Source organism: Tachypleus tridentatus, chromosome 9 (assembly GCF_004210375.1).
Source record: "Tachypleus tridentatus isolate NWPU-2018 chromosome 9, ASM421037v1, whole genome shotgun sequence".
Taxonomy (NCBI): domain Eukaryota; kingdom Metazoa; phylum Arthropoda; class Merostomata; order Xiphosura; family Limulidae; genus Tachypleus; species Tachypleus tridentatus.
The window spans coordinates 44,939,461-44,964,651 of NC_134833.1; the positions used below are offsets into that span (position 1 = coordinate 44,939,461).

The following is a 25,191-nucleotide window of genomic DNA, read 5'->3' on the forward strand; positions in this document are numbered from 1 at the left end:
ACAGAAAATCATCTGTGGCTTGGCATAGCCAGGTGGTTAGAGTACTTGACTCTCAATCCCCGTTCCACCAAACATGCTCACTTTTTCAAATTGGTGGGAGCGTTATTATGTAAATGTCTGTTTGTTTGTTTGTTTTGGAATTTCGCACAAAGCTACTCAAGGGCTATCTGTGCTAGCCGTCCCTAATTTAGCAGTGTAAGACTAGAGGGAAGGCAGCTAGTCATCACCACCCATCGCCAACTCTTGGGCTACTCTTTTACCAACAAATAGTGGGATTTACCGTCACATTATAACTCCCCCACGGCTGGGAGGGAGAGCATGTTAAGCGCGACGCAGGCGCGAACCCGCGATCTTCGGATTACGAGTCGCACGCCTTACGCGCTAGGCCATGCCGGGCCATGTAAATGTCAACCTTACTATTCGTTGGTAAAAGACTAGCTTAAGAATTGGCGGAGAATGGTAATGACGAGCCTTCTTTCACCGCTAAATTAGAAACGGCTAGTGCAGATAGCCCCCTTGTAGCTTTGATCGAAATTCATAGTTGAGCTGCATCATAGCAGAAATAGCAATAAATAAAACCGCAACAAATAAAAAATAGAATTTGCTGTTGCATAAACAGAACTATAGAAAGAATAAATTTACGGTAAAAGTAGAATCCGCTATTTCACAATAGAGTATGAGTGCACCTATCTTCTTGTAGAGTTAAAGAGTTGATTAAGGTATTCTAGCTTGGTGTAATGCAAATAATTAAGTTGCCATATTCCGCTTATCTATTGAATGCATATACATTCGAATTTTTAGAGTGTGATAACGAGTGAAACTAAGTAGTGTTAGTATGCTGTGGGCGGTATCAAAATAATATATATTTTTGTTTTTCGTTTTCTGTTGGTATGACTGTGAAAGTAAGTATCTTTGTTGTTTAAGTGAGATTTTATAGCCACCTTTTGCTTTTCTTTGAAATTAAATACGTAGTTCTTTTTGTAAACGAATGGATTGATGATTCGTTGGTTTTTTTAAACTATAATACTGGCTATTTAATTAGCATTTCTGGTGTACGAGTTTGAAACCAGTCTCGAATGTTTTTATTTTAGATACTGCTACTAGTTAATATCGAAAGTACTTCCATCACATTGAATGGAAAGTTAGAAAGGTCTTGCTAGTTAGAAATGGAGCAAATGAAAAAAAGTTGAGGAAAGCAGATAGGTACATTGTTAATTGTAAGTTTTAGGCATTTAAAGCATTTCTTATTTTTATATGTTAAATATTTAGTGGCACTTATTCAACGAACGTAAAAATTAAAATTCTGATTCAGAAAAAGGATAAAAATTCAGTGTGGAGACTGGACGACAGTAATATAACTTTATACAAGTTGAGTGTGGGTGGTACACGCGAAAGTAGCGAAAATTATGTAAAGAACAAACAGTGTTAGGTATAGCTGCTCATTTTTTATTCTGTTGTTAAATTCGTAGTGATCTATGTAGATTCTAAACCATAACCTGCTTTGTGAAAGGCAATAATTGATTCAGAATAACGTAGGAAAAATTACAAAATTTACAATCGGTTCACTCTTCGTAAAAGTTCGATTTACGTTTTTTTATTATTTAAGGACATATGACAACAAAAGTAAAAATAGGAAAATAATGCTTTCTTCACATATTTGTAACTTATAAGATTTGTGTTAAAAATTTCAGGTATTTGTGTTGAATAATAGTGAAACATTGTTGAAAATATGTTTCAAGGGTGAAAGGAAATAAAGACAAATTTGACTAGGAAAAAAGTCAGTTCTTTTAAATACCATAAATATTTAAAGTAATAAAACAAAAAAAACCCATTTTAAATCAGTTATAAACTGAAAATACATGACTTTTTCCCATTTACAATGCAAATTATGTGTGATGCCATCAGTAATGATTTGTTTGAATAACATTAAGTTATTTTATCACAATAACTTCAACAATATAATGTTCTTATTTTTTTAAGTATGTCATTAGATCTAGTTTATGAATTCTAGGTGTGCAAAAGTAGGGAACAAAAATTAATTATAACTATAATCATGTTTTTCACAAAATGTTTTTAAAATATACTTGTGACTTTTTTCCTGGATTCTGATAAATTACAAGGCTAGAGAAGCTCAGTTAAACCTTAACTAATTGAGTATTTGTGTCTTTAAATGTAAAGCTAAAAGTTTGTATAAACAGTGGAATTTTACCCTTTTTTATTGTTTTTTATCCCTATTCTTGGGCAAAAATTGTTAAACAAAATAAGCCTTTTAAACTTTCAGAGAAATTCTAATTACCATACTCAAAGAATTGTTGTTATTGAGCGTGCCAACTCTGGATGATGGATGCTAACACACACAGTGGATCAATTTATAATAAAATTGTTACAATAATTTTCAAGCTACATTAAATGAATTTATTGTCATTAACTTGATAATGGTGACTTGTTTACTCATTTGGTGTTTTAGATATAGAAATAGCTTGTTATATGGGGCTAGAGAGTTAATTGCAATAAGATAAGGCAGTGATGGCCCAGTGATTCTTTAAGGATGTTCCTGCACATCCATCCTTTAAAAAAATAAAAACCCACAAAACATATTGATTATCAAAACATTGCCCAACATCTCTTTACAAACAATCTATAGCAATTTTTTTAGAAAAAATAAAATAGTTATGGCTATGGAAAGTAGTTTTGAGACCAATGGCTGTAGTATTTCTTCAGTTACATGGCAAATATTATATAGAAATGCTATAGTCTCTGTATAGTAAACATTTAACAATTCTATAGAAATTTTACAGTACTTCTGCAGTTAATTTATAATGATTCTGTAAAAATTCTATAACCTTTTACATATTATATGGAGAAGATGTAGCCTTTGTTTAGTTAATCTGTGTCAGTTTGCTGGAAAAGCTATAGATCTTTGGTAAAATTGTATTCCTTGAATTTTCTTGGGTATAATATCGACAGGATATAGCTGTTAGTTAATATGCAACTATTCTATACACACACTGTCCCATTTTTAGTTATTCTGTAGCCTTTCTATAGATATTCAAAACCATCCAGTTGGAAATTATAGTTTTTTTCTTTTTCAGTTAATTTCTAGCCATTCAACTATAGCTTTTATTTAGTTCATCTGACCCCCTTCTATATCTAATAAGAACCCTTCTACATTTCTTCTCATCTCAATACTGAATCAATTATTCTATAAACAAAAAAAGGTAAGATAAAATGACCAATTTATTTTCTTATGAACACAGGTTTTTGAAATACAACTAACATCAATCAAACTTTTGATTTCATTATTACAGTTTCAAAAAAGCAATTTTAACTAATTAGGTATACAGATATAAAAATGTTTCTCCTTAAATATTTGGTAACATTCCAGCTCATCCATTGGCAATAGATTAAATGTGAGTAGATGAAATGGGAATAAACCTAAAAAACAGTCATCAGGTTGTCAAATATAGAATGAGGTTTACATTACAAAAGTCACTTTGGTACAGTTTTAGAAACCAAACATTTTGGTATTAATACTGTTTAAAGTGTGATGTAGTGAACTTTTAAAACATTTACAGATAAATATTTTTATGTTCATGTACATATACACCACAAATATATCACATTAAAAAAAAACAAACAGACTATTCTTTAAAGTTTTTCATTTGAATTAAATTGGCATACCAAGTTTATAGAAAAATCATAAAATATTTATTTTTTGTATACAATTGCATTAGAATATACTGAATGAGAGTAGATGAAATGGAAGTAAACCAAAAATTTAATGCTTTCTGAAACACTTTCATTACCACAAGGCTGGAGATGCCTTACAGGAAATACTTCTCTCTGTCTCTCTTAAAATCCATATTAAGTTGGGGATAACAGAAAGTGTTTAACCGATTTTCTCCTGTTTAGTTTCCATTGCTAAGATATGTTTTTTACAAAATGTTTATCATTAGATAAGCAACATGAACTTATCTTTAATTTTCAGAAAAATTATTACCCCTCTTTAAAAATAAGCACTTATCTGCTGTGTGTTAACTTACTGTAGATGAAAGACTTACAGGCCATATTGTGATCTGGAATTTCCTCTACAACTTTCAAGTGGTTGTTGTGCTGTATCTGTTATTATCCTTGATCTTTTTACTTACAACAAGGAGATTAATATCTACAAGATTCAGGCTGATTCCAGTATTTCTCATATGATATTGATAACTAATATTTAAAAAGTTTTTAGATAGGGTGATTTGCAAGAGCAGAAGCTGGCATTTTATAAGAGTTTGAGAGGGCAATAGAAGATTTCAGAAAAATAAACCAAGGATTTATATTTTTGATTTTTCATGGGTAGGTGCTTCGAATGACTAAATTGTCCATTGATGTCTGTGATGTTAAGCAGTGTTAAGGTTTTCATATATATAGCTATTCAATGTTGAAGAAGTCATAGGGACACCAAGGAGTGACACTGTGGGATCAGATCCAATTGACAACCCTGTTTGATCTCTGGAAGATCCTAAGGTTACATAACAGTTTTGCTGAAAACTGGTCCAATGATTAACCAGTTATAAATGGATGTTTACATGCCAACAGTTTTTATTAATGATAGTTTAGATTGGTGAGCAATAAATTTAAAGGCAGAGAAGAATTATTCATAGGTACTGTTGGAATTATGTGTTGAAATTGTCAAATGGATGTAATAAATCATATGAAATTTTATTTCACAGTTTTTACAGAGTGCAAAATTGTGCTACAAATTGCATGCTTTGCAGAATAGTAAACCTCCATGTATACAGAGCTTGTTGAGAAGTTTTGCAGTTTGTTTAGCTGTAATGATGTTTGATGCACATGAAAGTACACAGGTTTTCCTATGAGGCAATTTTCTATTTTAAAGGATTATAAATTGAAAGAATGAAAAATGTTTTTTTTGTTCTTTTGTTATGTTAGAGTAAAGTACTATAAATGAATGGCTTGCTATAACATAATTTTTTTTCTTGTTATGTGCCTGTACGTGATGTGTTTGTTTATTAGGGTGCAGTCATAGTACATATTGCAACAGAAAATAATTGACAAAATTGTAATTTACATGCTATATGCCAAACAATTAGGTTTTTGTGTGCTTTGTAAGAAAGTTATATTTCTGCTGTTTCTTAATTGTTAGATTGATTAACAGTAGTTATTAAAATGTTATATATATATATATATATATGTGTGTGTGTGTGTATTTAATGTTTTATTACAAACTGTATACTATTTTAGTTCTTTTGTATTATTAGCATAGTATTTGGATTTAAGACTAACTTAGGTAATAAACTTTATAGAATTTTATTTAGATTATGGTTTTAAATATTGTTAATAGTGAAGGTAGCCAACTCATGAATAAATACATTCTATCCATTTAAAGGTTTTGTTTTAATATTTTATATTTTTGCATAGTTTTTAATGTTGTTATGATGGAAAGGGATTTTGATGTAATAGTTGACAAGTTTCTGTAGCCATCCAAGCAGTGTGCTGTTGTTAGTGATAGTGCAAATGGGAAGTTAGGTTGTATCTACAGAAATATTAAATACAAGCCTAAAGAGGTTATAATTTCATTGTATAGGTCACTTGTTAAGCCACATTTGGAGTATTGTGTTCAGTCTTGTTCCTTATCTTAGGAAGGACATTGAATTATTGGAAAGGATTCAGAGAAAGGCTACTAAAATGGTGCCTGAGATATAGAGGTTGTCCTATGATGAGAGGCTAAAATCTGTCAAATTGTTCTCTTGAAAAAAGGAGAGCTAGGAGGGTTCTGATTGAAATGTTTTAAGATTGTAAAGGGAATTGATAATGCTGATGCTTCATCCTTTTTTAATATTTAACAGTGAGAATATTAGGACTAGTGGACACAAATACACATTTTGGCTTGTTGGGAGTCATTTAAGTTAAGATAGTTTAATTTTTCCAGTAGGTTGGTTGGCCATTGGAATGGGTTGACTCAAGATGTTGTAGAGCCAATGTATTTAAATAAGTTGGAAGAAAAAGCTTGATAAGTAAATAAATGATAAAGGCTGATTTTAAGATTTTTTATTTATTGTATTTAAAATTATTTTTATTTAGTTCAGCTGAGATGGAGAAATAAGCCCCATGTTGTTATAGAATGTTATATAATTTGTTGAGTAATTTTTATTTCTGCTCTGTGTAGGTAGATTGTTTAAATCAGAATTTAAGGAGAATAAAATTGTGTGAAATTATAAATGTATAATTGCATCGGTTATGGTTCTTAGTGAAGTTGTAAACAAATTAAAAGCTAAATGTTACTTCATTCAGTATTTTAATTTTTCTAGTAGTTCGCTGTCACAACATATTGGTATGCTTTACCATGTGAAATTCTGACATAAGTTCTCAATGTTATGAATTGTTTTTGCCTTTATTTATTTATTCTATTTAAAATAATTAAAATGTATGTAAGAAGTGAACTGTTACTTTTGTTGTTTTGTTTTTATTTTGTAGGTACAGTGAATTAATTCCTTAATCTTTATTTCCAGATTGTGTTTATTCTGGATTAAATTGAAGGTTGAACATTATTCAGAGATTGGAAGGAACTGTTCATCATATTGGACATTGTTGTGAAAAATACTGCTTTTTTCTGGTACGAGTCTGCAAGTTTACTGGAAAACAACATTGATACGAATGAAAACAAAACAGAGATATTAGAAGTTAAGTTTAATTTGTTTGTGACTTGTGAGCAAAATAACATTTTTTTAACTTTACTGTTGCAAATTTAAGTTTTAAAATGGCAAGTCTGTTTAAGAACAAAAGATCCACTCTTGAACGTGTGGAAAAATTCATTTCACCCCTGTATTTTACGGATGCAAATTTATATGGAAAATTATTCAGTGAGAGTGTTCAACTTTCTGGATTATATCACTGTAGCTTAACAGCGAAAGAAAAAGTGACCTTTAATCAAGTACTGAAGCAAGGTGAATTTGTTGAAGTAAAAATTGGACAGTCCTTTGGTCCAACATGGGCTACTCATTGGTTTCGAGTAAGTATTTTTTTTGTGATGATTCTATTAGGTTTTATATTGTATTGCAACATGTACAATGAACAAATTGAGCTGGAATGTTGTGTTTATATGCAACATGTATGGTTTAAAGAAATATCACTTCATAAGAATGCAGAAAATGGTTGCTCATTTATCAGTGCATACTTGTTTGTCAGTATGCACTTATTTAAGTACTCAATACAATTTTTATACTTTGAATAGTCATGTGATTGTGGATCAAACAAATAGTTATTTTTGTTGCTTACAACTATGTTAAAGCCACATATATATTTCATGTTGAGTAATGTGCATTTTTGATTCTTTATATAAGCTGTGCATTCAAACCTTTCTTTCATATGCTTGTTAAATATTCATTACAAAATTAATTAGAATCATATTAATTAGTAAGCACAGATTAATATGGATCAGCTTCTGATTGATTGTCTTAAGTTGGAGTTTCATGTTACAGTAAGTCTGAAACTTAAGAATTCAGAAACCAAAGCACCAGAGAAATATGTGATATTCTTTAGTTGTTGCTGATGGAATACGTCTTTTAATTTTGTTAATGCAAACTGTGCTGGAAGAGAGCTGGGCTGTTTTCTAGATGTCTGTTTCCTTGATATTTTATTTGACTGCTGTTTTCATTTTCTTATGGATATATATTTACTACTTTCATGGATAAGAGAAAAGTGTTTTTAATTGCATCTGTAAATGTCTTCTTTATTGTAAACTTATGGTATACTGACTTATTTTTATTAACCTGATGCAATTTGTCAATGATTCAAGAGTGCTTCAGGTTCTGCATTATGAATGTTGTTGTGTGTGGACATTCCAGTCAATGTCATTTTTTGCATTTATGATTAGTAACATTGAGGGAATGTGTAAGCTCAGTTGTTAAATTAGAAAGAAAAATATGTTTATTAATATTTTCTACAGGCCTCATGAATAGAAACTGAAAATCACAGGAATGTGTACAGATAAATTAACTATCAATCCAGTCTATATTCTGTATCACAAGTATTAAACTTTTTGCACCAACCATATGTATTTATCAGTCGATCACATTACAGAAAGTGGCTTAAGGTTTATGCAAGTTTTTCTCTACAAGAGCATTAGATTATCCTTAAAAATAACTAATCCATGAATGCTGATTATACATATGGACCACTTCATATAGTGTACCAGACATGCTGATGAAACAACAACCACAGCATTTGTAGTTACTGTTACATATACAAAATTTAATGAAAAAGCAAAATATGAATGTGATAATAGGAAGCATTTATAAAAGGTTTTGGAATCATCAATCATAATTCCATCATCAGTAATCTAGAGGCACAGAACAAACAAACAATAGTTGTAATTAGAACAGAAATATATATAAGTAAACAATTTGAATATACAAATATTAGATGAGAGAATAATAAATGTGGCACAAGCAAAATAGATAAAATAAATTTAAATCAAACAAAGACTGTGTATTATTTAGGGATGGAAGGGAGTGTTTATGTATAATGTTTCTAAACATGACACTGAATTTCTTACAAAGAGACGTTATATGTAAAACAATGGCAAAATAAAATTATGGAAGTGTATAATACTGACATTAAACAGAACAACATGTATACTCAAAAATATTCTTCTTTTTTATGTTTTTTTGTTGTTGTTTATGTTCCTGTTGCCAAAATATTACTATCAAGCAGTTGATAGGGTAACTCCAATTTGTTTTTATAAAATCTCCCCAACAACAAAAAAATATTTTTGTTCTTAATAGGCAATTTTGGTAGACTGATGATTGGTGGATCAATTTTAATATCAATATGAAATTTTAGCAATTGCAGAAAATGAATAATTTTCCTTGATGTATGTAGTCTTGGAAAGAAGCATTTTAATTTTTTTTGATGCAGTTAATCCATCACATGATGTATATGTTTAGTGATGTATACTTTATTTTACAATAAATTAAAATAACTGGTAAGTCATTATTTTATATAAGTATTATAATTATTTTTGATTATTAATTGAATGAATTATAAGCACAAAACTGAAATAAAAATAACTCAAAATTGTGTCTATTGGACTTACCTTTGAAGTGTCAAGCTTTTCTAAAATAATCAAACTGTTTTCATTTTGAAATCTTTCAAACCTTTCCACAAAAATGTTTCAGTGGTATAATGTATCCTTAGTATATTGTGTTTTTCCTATAACTAATGACATGTGAACTGTTTTATTAAAGCAGTAAAATTTGTAAGATCAGAATAACTTACTTAATGGCTACAACCTGTTTCTTAATAATGATTTGTCAAGACTTTTAGGCTCTATTAAAATAATTCTTCATTACCTAGTTTTAGGAAGATAATATGAAGCCTTTTCAGAGCCCTTGCACTCTGTTTAGGTGAGAAGCTAACTATTATTGTGTAATGTGTTATGGCTTCTTTACAGTTTAATGATGGTAAGCAAAAGCTCTATGCAGGCAAAACAATATTTATATATATGACAGAATAAACCTGTAAGCAGTTTTTTTTTGGTGCTTATGTTATTTTTCACCTAGAATAATCACTGTATCAAATAAAATATGCAGAATTTTCCCACTTTCTCATAGCCTCAGAAACCATGGTAATAGTGTGGAGCACAACAGACAGCATTTTATAGATTTGTATAAGTTTTTCATATAAGTCATAAAAATAGTGCTCAGAGTTTGTAACTGTGCAAGTGTGATCTGGGAAGATGATTACTAGTAATAAATTACAAATGTTTGCACAAGTGACAAATATATATACTGTTAATGCATATTCACATTGTAAAATTTTCCATGAGATTTTCTAGAAGATTTTCATGGATATTACAGCACATGGTAAATATCCTTAATTGTACGTTTTTGAAGTCTGCTGTGCACTTAGCCAATCATCATTGTAGCCATCAGTACTGAAGTTATTTTTAGTTCATTTTTCAGTACTTACTTTGTTAACATGCCTTTCACTGTATGATGTGAAGATAATTAAGATGTTGACTGTTTTTTATTATTTAGCATGCACAAGTATGTTATCAACAATAATAAATGTTCCTTTATTGTTAGTGTTAAAGTACTTTTTAGCTTGTAACTAACAGAAATGTTTATTAAAGCATGATTTGAAATAATTTCCACACTGTTCTCAACTGTTATTTGGTGTGTGAATATTTCTTCAGTTTATTGACCATTTCCTTGATTATACTTTTCTGATGTTGATATAAATTTACACCAAACAATATATTAATGTGAAATTTATTGAAGAAAATCGCAATGTGAAACTCTAGTCTGATATTAAAGGCAAAATAGAAATATCTAGGATTATGTTTTTGAAGTAATAGTGGAAAGATTATAGGTATTTATAATAATATTTTCACAATGCACATTAATTGGTAGTTTTATGTTACTTGTAGTATTAAGTTATTAGTATAACTCTTTCCTGGAATTAGGCATAAGGCCTCATAAGCACTGATTTTAGGAGATATAGTATGGTTGATATATATTGTTTATCCATTCTTTGGTTCCTCTAAGAAGTTCTTGTAATTATTAGTTTACTTATATGTATCTTGCCCATGTTGCTTTGAAATATTCACATAATTATGTTTCCTTTAAAATATGTTTGTGAGATTTACAGAGAAATATATATCTGCCCCACCTTGTTTTCAATATGCCCCTGTTAACTGATTTCAAAATTGGAGATTGAGGTTTTATTTGATAGGCAGGTTGAGGTACTTAATTTAGACTAATGTTATTAAAAATTGATAATTCTGTTATAGTACCTTACCTGTCTCATATAATAGATTTCTTTGGTTAATGCTACTCTCTATAGGCAAAATTTTTGCTCACCTCTAGCTTTTAGGCTGCTAGTTAACATCACATGTCTACACATGATATAGCTGCATTATAGCATGCAAATGAGCATGCAACAACTCTCCACCAATGGGAGTAGGACACACACACATAGTGCAGCTCTCTCTGTGTACTATAGAGCACAATCATTGCTTTTGATTTGGTATTTGTGAGTGAAATCATACAATTTTTTGTTTAGTACATTACATTTTGTGGTCCCCCAGTGGGGCAGCAGTAAGTCTGTGGATTTACGATGCCAAAAACAGGGATTTGATTTCCCTCAGTGGATATGGCAGATAGCCTGATGTGACTTTGCTATAGAAGAATCACATACACAAATACACAAGTTTTTGTGTTAACGTTTTGAAAACTTTAAATTCCTTCTCATTTTTCTTGTTGAAAGCTTTTATTTCTTTTTTTCATAGTAAGAACTCACAGTTTAATGTAAGAACTATGTTTGGTATGGATCCTGCCACAACTGATCCGACCAAACTTAACACTACTGTGACTTTGAGCTATGCATTTTTAGCTGAGGAGGGTTTTGGTCTTGTTGCTTTTGGAGTTGGAATCTTGCATGCAGCTTATAGAATCTCCTGTATTGCAATCAGATCTCCCTATTCTTTGGCAATTGGTTCCTGAAGATAAAAATTTGGATGCCTTTTCCACCTCCTGTTTTTGTGGCTCCTTCTCAGTTTACTCCTGATATCTTTCAGGTTTGTTATCTTTTATCTCTTTCCTCTGTTTCATATTATTCTTCTCCATTCCTTTTTCATTCTGGTCTGTAATCTGATAATTATGATGTTTCCCTCCTCTACAGATACTTGTGTCCATGCTGAACAATTATTTGCCAAGCATACTTAAGACCTCAAAGTTTGGCAGACATGCAGGCTTTGGTTTACCATAGGTCTGAGTTTTCTTTCCATGATTCTCAGACCCTTAGAATCTGTTTCAGACATGGGACTTTGGTCCTTCTGCTACCTTTCATTTTTCTTCCTGTCCAATTCTCCCATCTTTGTCTTCCCTTCACAATTTTCCTACATTATCTTTCATCTGTTCTTCCCATTTTTTAAGACATCAAAGATTCCCTTGCAGAGTTTTCACTGGATACATGTTATCTTTTTTTCTCCACGTTGGCACATTGATTTTCTTTAGCTTTGTCCTTTCATGTGTGGTTGTTTTGTTATAGGGATCTCCTGGGCTGAGGTACTCTTTTTTTTTTTTTTCACAAGTTCATTTGTCAACTTCTTGTCTGTATGACCTTCACATTGCTCCTTTTCTGTACTTGTCTTGTTTTGAGATGTATTTGCTACTTTAGAGGCTTCTTTGGTGATGACACAGCAACATTCTTCTAATTATTTTTTTGTTTATCATATTTTTTAATCTTTTCCTGTTTCTTGACCTCCTTCTTCCTCTTCTCTTATTGTTACCAATTTCCTATGTTTCAGATTCTAGCCATCAGATTTTCTGTCATCACCTTTTTGGATGTTAGTATCTTAGATGATTAATTCTTGGGTTTTGGCTCCTTATGGGCACAGTTGATCAGATTATTTTCATATATAGGATCCTTTTGCTCCATATTGTTAGTTTCTTCATGTTTAATGGATTTACCATTATGTATTTATTTTACTATACATGTTCCATTCAGCTTCCTGGTCTTGAGTTGATAATTAGGCACTTCTCCCACTGCAAATTGGAAGACGTGTGATGCTGCATGGTTTTGAACTAGAGATGGTCCTCTGATGTATCATAGCCACTCTACACTATCTAGAATGTCCAATTAGTGATTGGATTGGCATCTTTTCTGCCCAAGTAAGTGATGTATATCTTTACAAGGGGTGAAGAACATACAGTATACCTGGTACATATGGGATGCAGTCTCCCACAAGTTTGACCCTATACTTTGGTTCTCTTCATATGCCTTCAGGAAAGTACTCATCTAGGTACATTTTCCACTGGTCTCTCCACTCTTTTTGATCTGGAATTCTAGTATGCGATTGCAATTAAGATAATGTATTGTTAATTTCCAACACTGAAAATGTATTTCTCATTGATACTTACCTTTTCATACTCATCCTTCTCTCTTCCAGTGTATCTTTTCTTATTCTTAAAATGATTATTGTGCTCTGTAGAAAGAGTCAGCTACACTAGGAGGGTGTGTTGCAGTTGTCAGATGCTTATTTGCATGTTACAGCACAGCTATACTGTGTGTTGACTATAAACATGTGATTTTGGTCATGATTTTCAAGGCTAGTGGCAAGAAACATTGGACATAGAGAGGGCAGCACAATTTTAGAAAAGCTATTATGTGAATGAAGGTGCAAGTCCATCAGAAATACATTTTCATTGTTGTAAAATGTAACTTACATCTTTCTGAATGTGTAGGTAGATATTGAGATTCCAGAATCTTGGGAAGGCAAAGAGGTTCATTTGTGCTGGAATTCTAATTCTGAGGCTATGGTGTGGAGTGATGATGGAACTCCACTTCAAGGACTGAGTGGTAAGTCTGTGTTTTTATATACTGTAATTTGATTGTGTTGCATTTACATTGTATATTATTTAATTGCCTTTAAAATATTTTGCATAAGAAGTATAGCTTTAATTTGGGTATGTATTATATCATGAAAGGGATAGAAACATAAAAAAATGAGAATGGCTCTTGTGTTTTCAGAAATGTTTGTATTCTTTGACAATTCTTTAATACAGATGCAGAAACTACTTTTTCATAGAAACTGAAGCATGAATGTCACCAGAGCTTATGTGAATTACATTGTACACATGGACAGTAGTGGAAATGTTACTAAAAAAAAATAATGACCTCGCTTTATTGTTATTTGCTAAAAATATTGGTGTTGTTACCTAAAACATTACTTATCTAAAAATGTAACAAGCTGTTATGTACAATTTAAAAATAGATGTCTGTATTCTGTCTGTAGAATATGCACTGTGTGCACTATATATTGAGAGGTTTGGGAATAACAACTAATAGAGCTGTTTTTATTTTTCCTTTATAATATTTCAAATAAGAGCAACATATGAGTTACACAATACAAGCAAAAGGGACACAAATCACTAGAATAACTAGTAAGTAATTTATCCAACAGAGTTTACTTCATGTAATAACTGTAGTGTTAAAATGATTGTTTTGGGAAGCTGATATCATTGTTACCTTTCAAGAAAATAACTATTTTGAAGCCTGCATCAGACATTCCTCCTATTTTCACTGGACTTGTGTCTTTTCTATTTGATAAAATCCTCTCAACTGTGGCACTTGATGGAATAGATTTATTTAATGAAAATTAAAATTGATGTCAGACTGCATCTGGAAATACGTCATTGTGAGTAAACTTAACGAGATTTATTTCGAACTACTTGAGCACTTTTTTGTTCAGTACTTTTTACCCTCTTTTATTTTGCAGGCATCTAAAATAATAATCTGTATCTGTTGTTTCTGTTATGCTATCTTGATTAAGTAATTCTATACTGTATTGTGCTGTGCATGGTCTTTGTTCAACATGTTCTTTCTGATTTTATTGAGACCAGGAGAGATTGAAGCAAAGATGAAAATATGCTGAAAGAAATGAATAGTCTTTGTTGAACATACTGTAAAATGTAGTTTCTGTGGTTTGAATTAAATCATTTACTAAGGGCTTACAAATTTGCAACCATTTATTGTTCAAATCTCCAATCTCGCTGGACAAACATGCAAATTGGGAATCAGTGGTCTCTCAAATGCTCTGTTTTCACAGTACGAGATGTCAATGTCCAGTTAATTAAACATTCTGTCTAGCATATGATCATTTTACTCACTTCCAGATATTAAATTATTTAAATGACTTAGGGAATCAAATATTGAATTCCAATGAGTTGGACAAGGAATAACCTAGCATCTCCTTATTTATTTTTCAATTTTGATGGCAGGTACAGTGCTTCTGTTCTGTTTATTTCATTGAGCTGGAACTTATGCTATTGCTGATTGAGATGCTTCTTTTAAAGTTTTATCCATGTAAGTAGTAGCAACATATGTAAGTTACACCTTTGATGGCCTGGCAAAATGTATATAACAAATGAGATATCTCATCATCAACAGTATCAGCTAGAGAATGAATTTCTACAGAGATTTTATCTGAGTAATCATTATTATCTTGATCTATAACAACATCACCATCACTATCAGCAACATCATGTAGTTGGTTAGGAGAAATGGTAGATGCATCATTGGAGAACTATCTGTAAAAGAACTGTTATCATTCTATTAATTTAATCTTGCAACATAATTGCAAAACATAATTTTGACATGGATGATAATTCTAACACAAAGGACAATGTAGGATTATTTAGTGATGATGAGAAACCCACTTGAAGTAAAAAAAGTATTCTCAAGATGCCTTGTATGGGTATTATAACTTTAATTAAAATAAAATTAACCTGAAGATGACCTAAGAAGGTTGAAACATTGTTTTGTACTTTATTTCAATTAAAGTTTTAATATTTATACCAGCTGTCATGAGAATGCAGTGTTGAATTATGTTATTTCTACTTGGATACATGTGTTACATATATATATTGGATGTTGTGTATGTGTATATACGTATATTTATAATTAACTTTTCCATGATGACAAATGGTTTGTATAATATTTTATGCTGGCTAACACCAGACTATTGTATTAAGATGAAAGAAAGACATGAAAGGAATAATCTTCTTACTATAATGGACATAGCATCTATGTCAGTATCTATGTATGTATCTCAAACTCTTGCATCATCTATTGAAGTGCATCACAAAAATAAAAAACCTATGAAAATATTTCATACTTGGGGTATTAAAGGTTCAGACAATTACAAAAATAACTATGGCATGTGCAACAACCATTTATTTATAGTAGAGCACTTTTATATAAGTGTTTTCCTCACAACAAGAACACGACTTTTACTTGGATTGTACATGAAGGTTTGATTATATCTCATAATTTGTGAATAAAGGGTATTACTTTCAATATATAGAAACACTGCAGTTTATACCCATGAAATATATGAAAATTTTTAACTCCATACATTGAATCATTTTGGATGTAGTGAGTTGCATATTACTAAAGAGCATAATCTACACTTTTCAAATGCAGTAATTCCCATAAAAATATATTTTAAAGAATGTGAAAATTTTCTAATTTTTTTTAATGAGGTATGAATACCATGATTAGACAAACAATCACCTGCAGTTATATAAATATTGGCTGTGATTTATATATGTTACATAGGTAGTATATATTTTGTCACCTATTATTTCATTTCTTCCTTAATTTAGTAATTCATTTTCACACCTTTGTTTGTATAATACAAATTATTATCTGTCTTTCTTTATATATTTTTGTCATGCTCTTTTAAAGCCTCTCTCTTATTGGTCAATACGTGTGATGTCATAAATAGGTGATTTTTGCAGAGGCATTAAGCTGGCCTTGGAAGATATTGTCGCTGCTCACCTAACTAAGGGCTATTGTTTGGGAATTGTACATATGAGGTAATTTACATATGTATAGGTAAATTTACACAAATTAAAAAGAATCCTTACTATCCACACCTGTAAAAATCTGAAAATGGCAAGCCAGCAAGGTTATACACTGGTAAGTGGCAGTAAAAGAAGACATGAATGACAGTGGGAGAAGACTTGAATAGGTACAATTGTAGTAGTGATGAAAATGATTTAGAGATTAAAATAGTACCATATAACAATGTTGACTGATTTTCATAAATGGATAGAGAGAGGTGAGTGACTTGGGCTAAAAGATGGTGATCTGTAAGAGTTTGTTTCACAATAACAATACTTAGAGAGAAAAGAGTGTAGATAGAGGAGAAAGGAAAAAAAGACTGAAAGAAAATAGAAAGAAAAAGGCTGAAAGAAAAAAAAGGAGAGAGATTGAAATTAGAGAGAATAAGAGAGTAAATAGAGAAAGAAGAAAAGGAGAGGGAGAAAAGACTGCAAATAGAGAGAAAAAGAGCACAGATTGATAAAGAATAAAATGAGAGAGAGAATATACTGGAAATAGAGAGAATAAGAGCACAAATTGAGATGATAAAGCTTGCCCACCTGAAAGGTGAAGGACCCAAGAATGACAATGGAGTCAGTGTCAGTTCACCCAAGCTGCCAAAATTTAATGAACAGAAAGATGACAGGGATGCTTTCCCCGGAGAGATGTGAAAGATATGACCAAAGCCAGCACTAAACAAAGGCAACTGGGCAGTCTGTCTCATTGTTAAAGTTAGCAGTTTGTAAAAGCTATAATTTATTGCATGTTTGTTAATGTAACTGTTTATGAATCATTCACTGTATAGTTAAGTTGTTGTGAATTGATATTATGCCATTTGAATCTTCTGAATTTTTTCTTTGTTTTAAGTAAGTGATGTTGCATTTTATATCTAGTTGTGTGTGGAATGTTAGAGACTGCTGACGTGTATATACAAAAACTCATCAATAAAGATGCATAGAAATTAGATGAAGTGAGAGATGTAGTCAATTAGATCTAGACTCTATGTTTGTGGATTTAGACATAAAGAGCACATATCATCAGTTTTATGAATTTATTGTAGGTTGTCAACAAAGTAGACAAGAATAATTTGTCTTGACAATTGTTTTCAAAAATAAATGAACAAATCTGTGTGAACGTTTGATGAAAAATGACAATTTTTTAAAGCCCTGGATACACCTCTGGTAATTAACTCTATAATGATCCTTTCTATTAGTATTTCACATGTTTCAATATATTATTTTAAGATAAGTGGATTGCATGCTGTTTGTTTATTGTTGAAATTTATTGTTAACAAGTCACAAGCACCTACTGTAAGGAATCCAGCCCACACATATATAAAGCCAGACAGGTGAAAGGATTCTTTATTCCACTTGTATTTTATTTTGCCAATGCATTAGGGTAATCAGTATGAGTTGAGGCCATAATAAGAAAAAAGGCCATAAACTAGTACCTACTAGTTAATGAAGATGGATGGTGGTCAGTAATTATCACTTCTTTTCTGTTTTGATTGATCTTTCCTGACTCTCATGATGTATAGATAACCAAATCATGTATTCATTTGAAATGTATGTTTGAAAATAAAACATGAATATATTTATTATTTACTAAATTTCCTGTTGCAAAATTTGTTGATGTGAAAAATCATCCAAATTGGTTGTGTCTTGATTAATAAGGTCTCCCTGTTATAAGTATTTGGGTCTTACAACACAAGTTCCACTATATGTGAACAAGTATTATGTTGTATGTAACTATAACATTTTTTTGAGGATTGTTGATAAATTCATTCAAGTTAAACAGGTGACAGTGTGGTCATAGATCAGCAATGTTCTTATCTTGTATGTGTGGAACAAGTTATACTCATGGCATTGTTGTTTTACATTTTGTTGTGATTTTACAAGATAGTGTCTGTAACTTTGGTGTTTTTTGGATTGTATGTAATTACTAATTAGGATCTATGATGTGATATTATCTCTGTTCCTGATGTTATGCTGGAAAACTATCTTGATTAATTTTCCCGCTCATTGCACATGTAGCATATCTGTAGGATAACACCTACACTTAGAGACTCACTTTAGACTCTTCATTAAAGTCAGATTTGCAGAATCTTACGTAAAGGGTATAAACAGTGATTTTAGTATATTGTTTTTGACATGTTTGTGACTTAAGCTGTATTTACAAAATCTCATGTCTAATAAGAACTTTACATTAACTTTTTAAGCCATTGGGCCACTAGAGCCAGCAACACAGAATAATTTTGCTAATAAAATATGTGCACAGAATACACTTTTTGAAGATTTGTGAAGTGTTACTATAAAATCATTGAAATGTTCAAAATCTAAATATTATACATAATTAATACAATTTTATCTGTTTAATAAATAATTATGTAAGTTAAATATTCCAGGTGTAACATATATATACTGAGAGGCATTAAAAACATGACAACATACATACGGTTAAACATAAATTTTGAATATATGTATATATTGATGTCTTTGCACTACACAATATTCAAATTTGATTAGAAACTACACACAAACAGTTTAATCAGGATTTCAACATCCAGAACACTAACAATGGGTATGTCCTCCATTCACCACCAGAACAGCCTGGATCTTGCATGGCATAGATGTCACCAGATTGTCAATCTGCCTCTGGGGGATGATGTCCTACTCAACCAGAAGTGCTGCACTTAGTTCAGTGAGAAAGCTGAGGGCAGGGTCCCGATGACGGATGTCTTGATGCAGAATGTCCCAGAAATGTTCAATATGGAGGCCAGTCCAGAACATTCATGTTGTTCTCATTCAAACAATTTGTACACATCGTTGCCATGTGTGAATGTGCATGGTCGTGATGAAGGTGCACCACAAAGTGTGCTGCAACCCTAGCTGGTGTCATCCCTGTCATTAGCATCCCGACCACCTGATCTCTGCTTTCTTGTGTCAACCATGGCATCTTTCTTTGTGGTGAAATTAAACTTTTAAAACCTGGCATTGCATAGGCTGAAGGAAGTGTGTACTGCATACAAAATATCCATATACTCACATTATGTACAACAGTAAGGGATGGGTAAGTTTTGACTGGTTTAAATATTGACATATGATCATGCTGATTAAAATGATCTGAACTACTGAATTGTTTTCAGAGAATACTCATGATTAAAACTCAGGCATATTTGCACCATTATTGCTCAATCTGTACAAAACAACTCATTTTATTACTTGTTACACTTTTAATGCCGCTCAGTATATATTCATGGATGTTTTGGATTGGAACAATACCATGATTGTAGTCTTCAGAACAACAAACAGAGAAGTTTACCAAACTCACTCCAGAAAGAAAGAAAATAATATTTTGATCAACTCTTAAATGATATTTTCTGTTTTTACAAGTAAATAATTTAATTGTGCTAAGCGTAAAAATTAATATTGTCATTTTGCCAAGAAAAAAAGAGTAATTTCAGTGTGAGTACATCAAAAAAGTGAAAAAAAGGAAGCAATACTTGTTACACCATTAGCTCCATCAAACTAGTGTGTCAGGTTGGCAGTAGTTTATTTGTATTTCTAATTTGTCCCAGGTTATTGGACTGGTGTCATAATCTGGTGTCAGTGAGTTTATAATGCATCACAATTGTAATTATCTTCCTATTAGTAACTGTGAAGAGTCTTGTCTGAAAATAAACAGACTAAACAGAAATGGTCTGTGCATATTTGAGAGCTACATGAGAATTACTCATAATATTTTAATTTTATAAATAGCAAGTAATAGAACATTCTCATTATGAAAATGATATAAAGAACATATATGAATATCATAGATGTATAAATTTGTCATTTCATGTAACCTAAAAATAGAATGACAAATGAAGCCAATTTTATTTCCCATTACCAGTTACATTGATATGCCTTGAAAATGTTCCATTAAAAGAGAAAATGTTCAAGGATAAAACTTAATGTCAAGTGTTCCTAAGATACCGTTTTGTGTTTGAAATACAGTATGTTGGTTGAGGTAATATAAGGCATTAAAGCCCTCTCTCTGTGGAATTACTGTATATGTAAAGTGAAAAGAAGAATCTGAACACTGTTGAGTTTAATGGTATAGAACACTTGGAAAGTTTCTGTGCTGTTTTCATGCAAAATATAAGAGATTTTACTGGATATGTATTATTCCATTATGTAATAGGCTGAAGTATAAGAGTATAAGAATAAGTATAAGAATCTCCAGTATAAGAGATTTTACTGGATATGTATTATTCCATTATGTAATAGGCTGAATATCAGCTCTATTGGACAGCTGTAAGTGGAGACTACTGATCTACCTGGTTGGTGCTTATGAGGTTTTGGTAGTGTACAAATAACAGAAATTCTTGGATACTCAATACTCAGATTTCATTTAGCATGAGCTGTTTTATTAGGTTGTAGTCCTCAATGTTCACTATGTCTTCAGTCTGTGGTCGTGGGCAGAATTTTATGCTTAAATCAGTTATTTGGAATTGTTTACATATGTATCTTCATTTCTGGGAACTTCTTTAGGGACAGGTGGTTTTGATTTACTTCATAAAGTACAGGATTGTTTATTATGGATCTGGACCATTTTACTTTTCTTTTGGCTTTGTTAAGTTCATGGGAACGTGCTGTTCTTGACGATTGGTTATCTTACTACCTGAAATTTTTCATACAGATTGGACTTTTCATTCTCTGATCTTTCCTTTAACCTTTATGTGAGGTGTGCAGTGATTAATAACATGTATGCCAGCTGCTAAATGAAGTATATTCCTTTGACACAAGGCATAACTTGCATGTAGTGGTGTTAATAATGTGTTCATTGTACTAGTATACAAGTGTTTTTCTTTAATGATATTGCAAACTGCGCATACCTATTGTGTCAATCATCCTTGTGGGTTGTGTGGTACGTGAACAGTGTTGAGCAGATACTAGTAAAATATTTTAAGGATTTAATTATTTGAGAAAAATTAATCTATTTATTTACATCTCTCAATGTTTATATTAGTAAATGATGCCAACCCATTAATTGACCAATTGGATGTAAACCTCTAAAGATTTACAAAAACATAAATCAAAATTTTGGAACAAAATATTAGTAAAAAGACTAGGAAATTAGTTTTCACACTTTTATGTACATTTCTCAGTCCTACATCATCTTTTGAGAAAAACATTTGTTCACACATTTTAGATTATATAATCTACACTTCTAAAGGTTTATAGGCACTGAATTTCACAGTGGCAGAGGTACTTGTTCCTTGTGCAAGGTGCATCAGTATGTTACTCAAAAAATGTTTGAGACATTTGTGAATGAGTATTCAAGTCCATTAATTTTTACTAATATGGATCTATTATAATTACTGCCTCAAATTTTTAAATGTAGTCTGCTTGTCCAGTGGGATCAACATTGTAAATTTATTTAACTTTTGATTCAGTATGCATTGTGAGTGCACTTTGATCATTTGTTTACCACTGAATCTGTTGAAGGTGTGAATTTGTGTACTATGTAACAAAAAGTGACCATATAATTAATAACTTCAATAAGGAGCCAAACCCCTTTACAGGTGTTTTACTTTGAACCTTGCAGTCAGTTAACATACATATACGTGTATTCATTTGAATAGAATCAGGAATGAGACTCAATCCTTTTTTCAAATGGGAATGTAACATTTTGATGTAAATGTAGTGTGGGCAGGTATAAATATTAATGGACGTACTAGTTTGTATATCTTAGTGAATGGTACTAATAATGCCCCACACAATAAATACTACACATTCATGATACTATTAACAACCACATTCTAGTGCATTTACCCCTGATGTCAGTATAACAGATTCTAAGTACTATCTACCCTAATAGTTCTATGCTGGCTTATACATTATTTAAAGGAGACTGGATTGTCCTAATAGAGTGTTTTACATACATACTGGATTTTGAGGTACGTTGTGCTCTTGGGATATGTGTCACAACTGATCTAGTATATACTGATAAGTACTAAACTGGGTTATTTTCCAATCCTTTTAGTTTATAAGTAAAGTTTACACCATTCTGATATTTTTCTTTTTATAGTTATCTGAGTTGGCATGTAGAATTACCCAAGCTAGTTTCTAAGTTCAACTGTCCCCAAAGGCCAGTTGTATCAAGTGGAGTTTTTTTGTTTTTTTTTTCTGATTATATTGTATAAATAACAGTGTGCTTTTTAATTGGTAAACCCAGTTGTTTTTGTCAGTATACAAGGCAATATTTGTGAGTGGATGCATTCATGGTCTTCGGTGCCATTTGGTTGACTTTTTAAAGTAAGAGTTCTGATTTAAATGGCTATAAAGTGCATGTGTTAAATTTACTATTTTTATAACCAATAATTTATTGCACATTTGCTTACATAACTGTGTACAAATCATTGCTGCATAGTTGAGTTGTTTTGTTGTAAATCAATGTCATATTGTTTGATCCTTCTGATTTTTTGTTTTGTTTTAAGTGAGTATTGTACATCATAATGTCTCATAGTTTGTAGAAAGTTATATATATATAGACACACACATTTGTGCAACCTTGTTAGTGTTCATAAGTCACTGAAAGTAAAAGAAGTAAAGTTAGACTGTGTGATTATGCTGTGGCAATTTCTAAAATGAAAGTAACAGCTTGTATTGTAATAGAAGAAAATAATTTGTTTTGTGAATGAGGGTTATAAAGTAATTGAATCTGCCTATGAGGACTTTGAAGGAAAAGAGACAATTATTTAAAGCACTTGATACAACTGTGATAACCGATAGTGTAACATATGTTTTTGTTCATACATTTTCATTGCTTGAAGTGTATTGTTTTGAAACAGATCTGTTGGGTGCTGTCCATTTATTGTTGAAATTTGTCAGTAAAGACATTTATCTGTAAAGAATCACAGACCTATAAAATCCGATAGTACCAGTAATTACTTTGTCAGTAACTTGAGGGTGTATTACCATATTTAAGATAGTTTTGAGACCTGGGATAGAAGATTTTTACCAGATTTTGTATGAATTTCATAAAGTAATTACTTTATGTCAGTAATTTGAGGTTGTATTACCATATTTCAGATAGTTTTGAGACCTGGGATAGAAGATTTTTACCAGTTTTTGTATGAATTTCATAAAGATTTGTCAGGGACTCTTAAGATAGTTTTTTTGCAGATTTATTTGAAACTTTGAAAAATTTGTATACAGTTTTAAAGCAGATTTTACTAGACTTAAAAAAGATTTCCCTTAGAATTTCTACATTGGTGTTTGCCAGTTTTGCATGTGGTTTATTGTTACTTTCTGTGAGATACTTAGAGAGAGAGATCAGTAAGATTAGTAAGAACTGTTAAAGTGGCTACCATTTTCTGTGATAACAAGATCAGCCAATTATTTTTGTATTGGTTTATTTTTTGAAAATGTTATTTCTCTATTGATTAGTGAGTTGATTTCTACTTTTATTTGTAGAGATAAGTAGATTAACCTGCAAGTTTAATTTATTGGGTAAGAGAGTAAGTGTGTCTGCAAGTGAACGGTGAGTTTTTTAGTGTATTTTGTATTATTGTCTTTTTATTTTTATATTAGAATTGAATAGAGGTTTATGTTAACTTGGGAACACTCTTTTAATATAAGAATTTAGATGTATGCTAGTCTTGGTTAAATGAGAAAGAAATGCACCAGCAGGGACTTTTGGTTATTCTCTTTATTTTATACTCATCCAATCACTTGCCTTGTAATCTGTATTGTTATCTTGGATCGTGCTATTACAATTGGAACAACGGGTATTTGGAGTTCCAAGAAAGTCTGATGCAGTCTTTTCTCTGAGGTTAAGCCGTGATGGTGAAGTTTATATGAGAAAACATTTGGTGAGTCAGAGATTCTGGGATCCAGTAGAGTGGATTATTTAGAACCCTTTGATCAATGCTAGACATAGGAGAAAATCCTCATCCATAATTTTTGTTTCTTTTGGGAGTGAGAAATCCCATTTTTGGTTGATGAGCTCTACAACCATTAACTGTTTTGCCAGAATGCAAGACAGTAGAGACATGCTGACAAGGGGATCAGCATTTGTTGGGATAACAAGCCACCTTAAGAGAGGAAGCTGATGACCAAATCAATAAATTGAGGAACATCTGTGGTGAATGCACACCATTATCAGGAATTGTTTTGCTAATGAGGCTTAGCACAACTGATTGATGGTTGGTGGGTGTCACAAGTGTTTCCTCAAAAGTGGAGGCAGCTCATCTCTCTAAAAGTTAACATTGAAAAGACGAATATAATTGGATACTTGCAGTGATGGTCCCTGGAGGATATGCAAGTTGCAGAAGTAACCAAGGTATGATCAAAGGTCCAACTCCTGAATAGATGTGGATTGTGTTTTCTTACTCAGGCATTCCAGGGTCTCTAGTCAGCACTTACATTAGTTAGGATGGGTGGACCTTGAAATTTGAAAAGTTCCTCCTGTGTACCAGACAGATGTGTTGTGGGGCACCAAGTGGAAAGATCCCAGTTTAAAGTACATCACATATGGATGATGCAAAGTTTATCTCACCTCTTATGTTTATGGAAGCAGCAGAGGATGTGGAATGCTTCCTCCATAATTCTTTGCAAGTAAGTGCCAGAAACTCTTGGTTGCAAGTCTGTTATTCATTGTTATACAGTATTATCAGAGGAACAGATAGCTGATCTGCATGATCTGTTTGAGGTGGTTGAAACTGAACTGTCCATCAAGCTGAAGGCTTGCAGAAGGGTTCCATGAAGTTGGGTACCTTCACCAATTATCTGTGCTTCATGTAAAGGA

General features: G+C 31.6%; 1 protein-coding gene across 1 annotated transcript in view; it reads left to right on the plus strand.

The window, feature by feature from the left end:
* The first annotated feature begins 975 nt into the window (after positions 1-975).
* Positions 976-25,191, plus strand: part of LOC143225174 (alpha-mannosidase 2C1-like) — a 146,280-nt gene continuing 122,064 nt past the window's right edge. The window contains 3 exon segments of the mRNA XM_076454133.1: positions 976-1,217; positions 6,519-7,018; positions 13,257-13,371. Of these exon segments, the coding sequence (XP_076310248.1) occupies positions 6,767-7,018; positions 13,257-13,371 (367 nt within the window). The 5' untranslated portion in view covers positions 976-1,217; positions 6,519-6,766.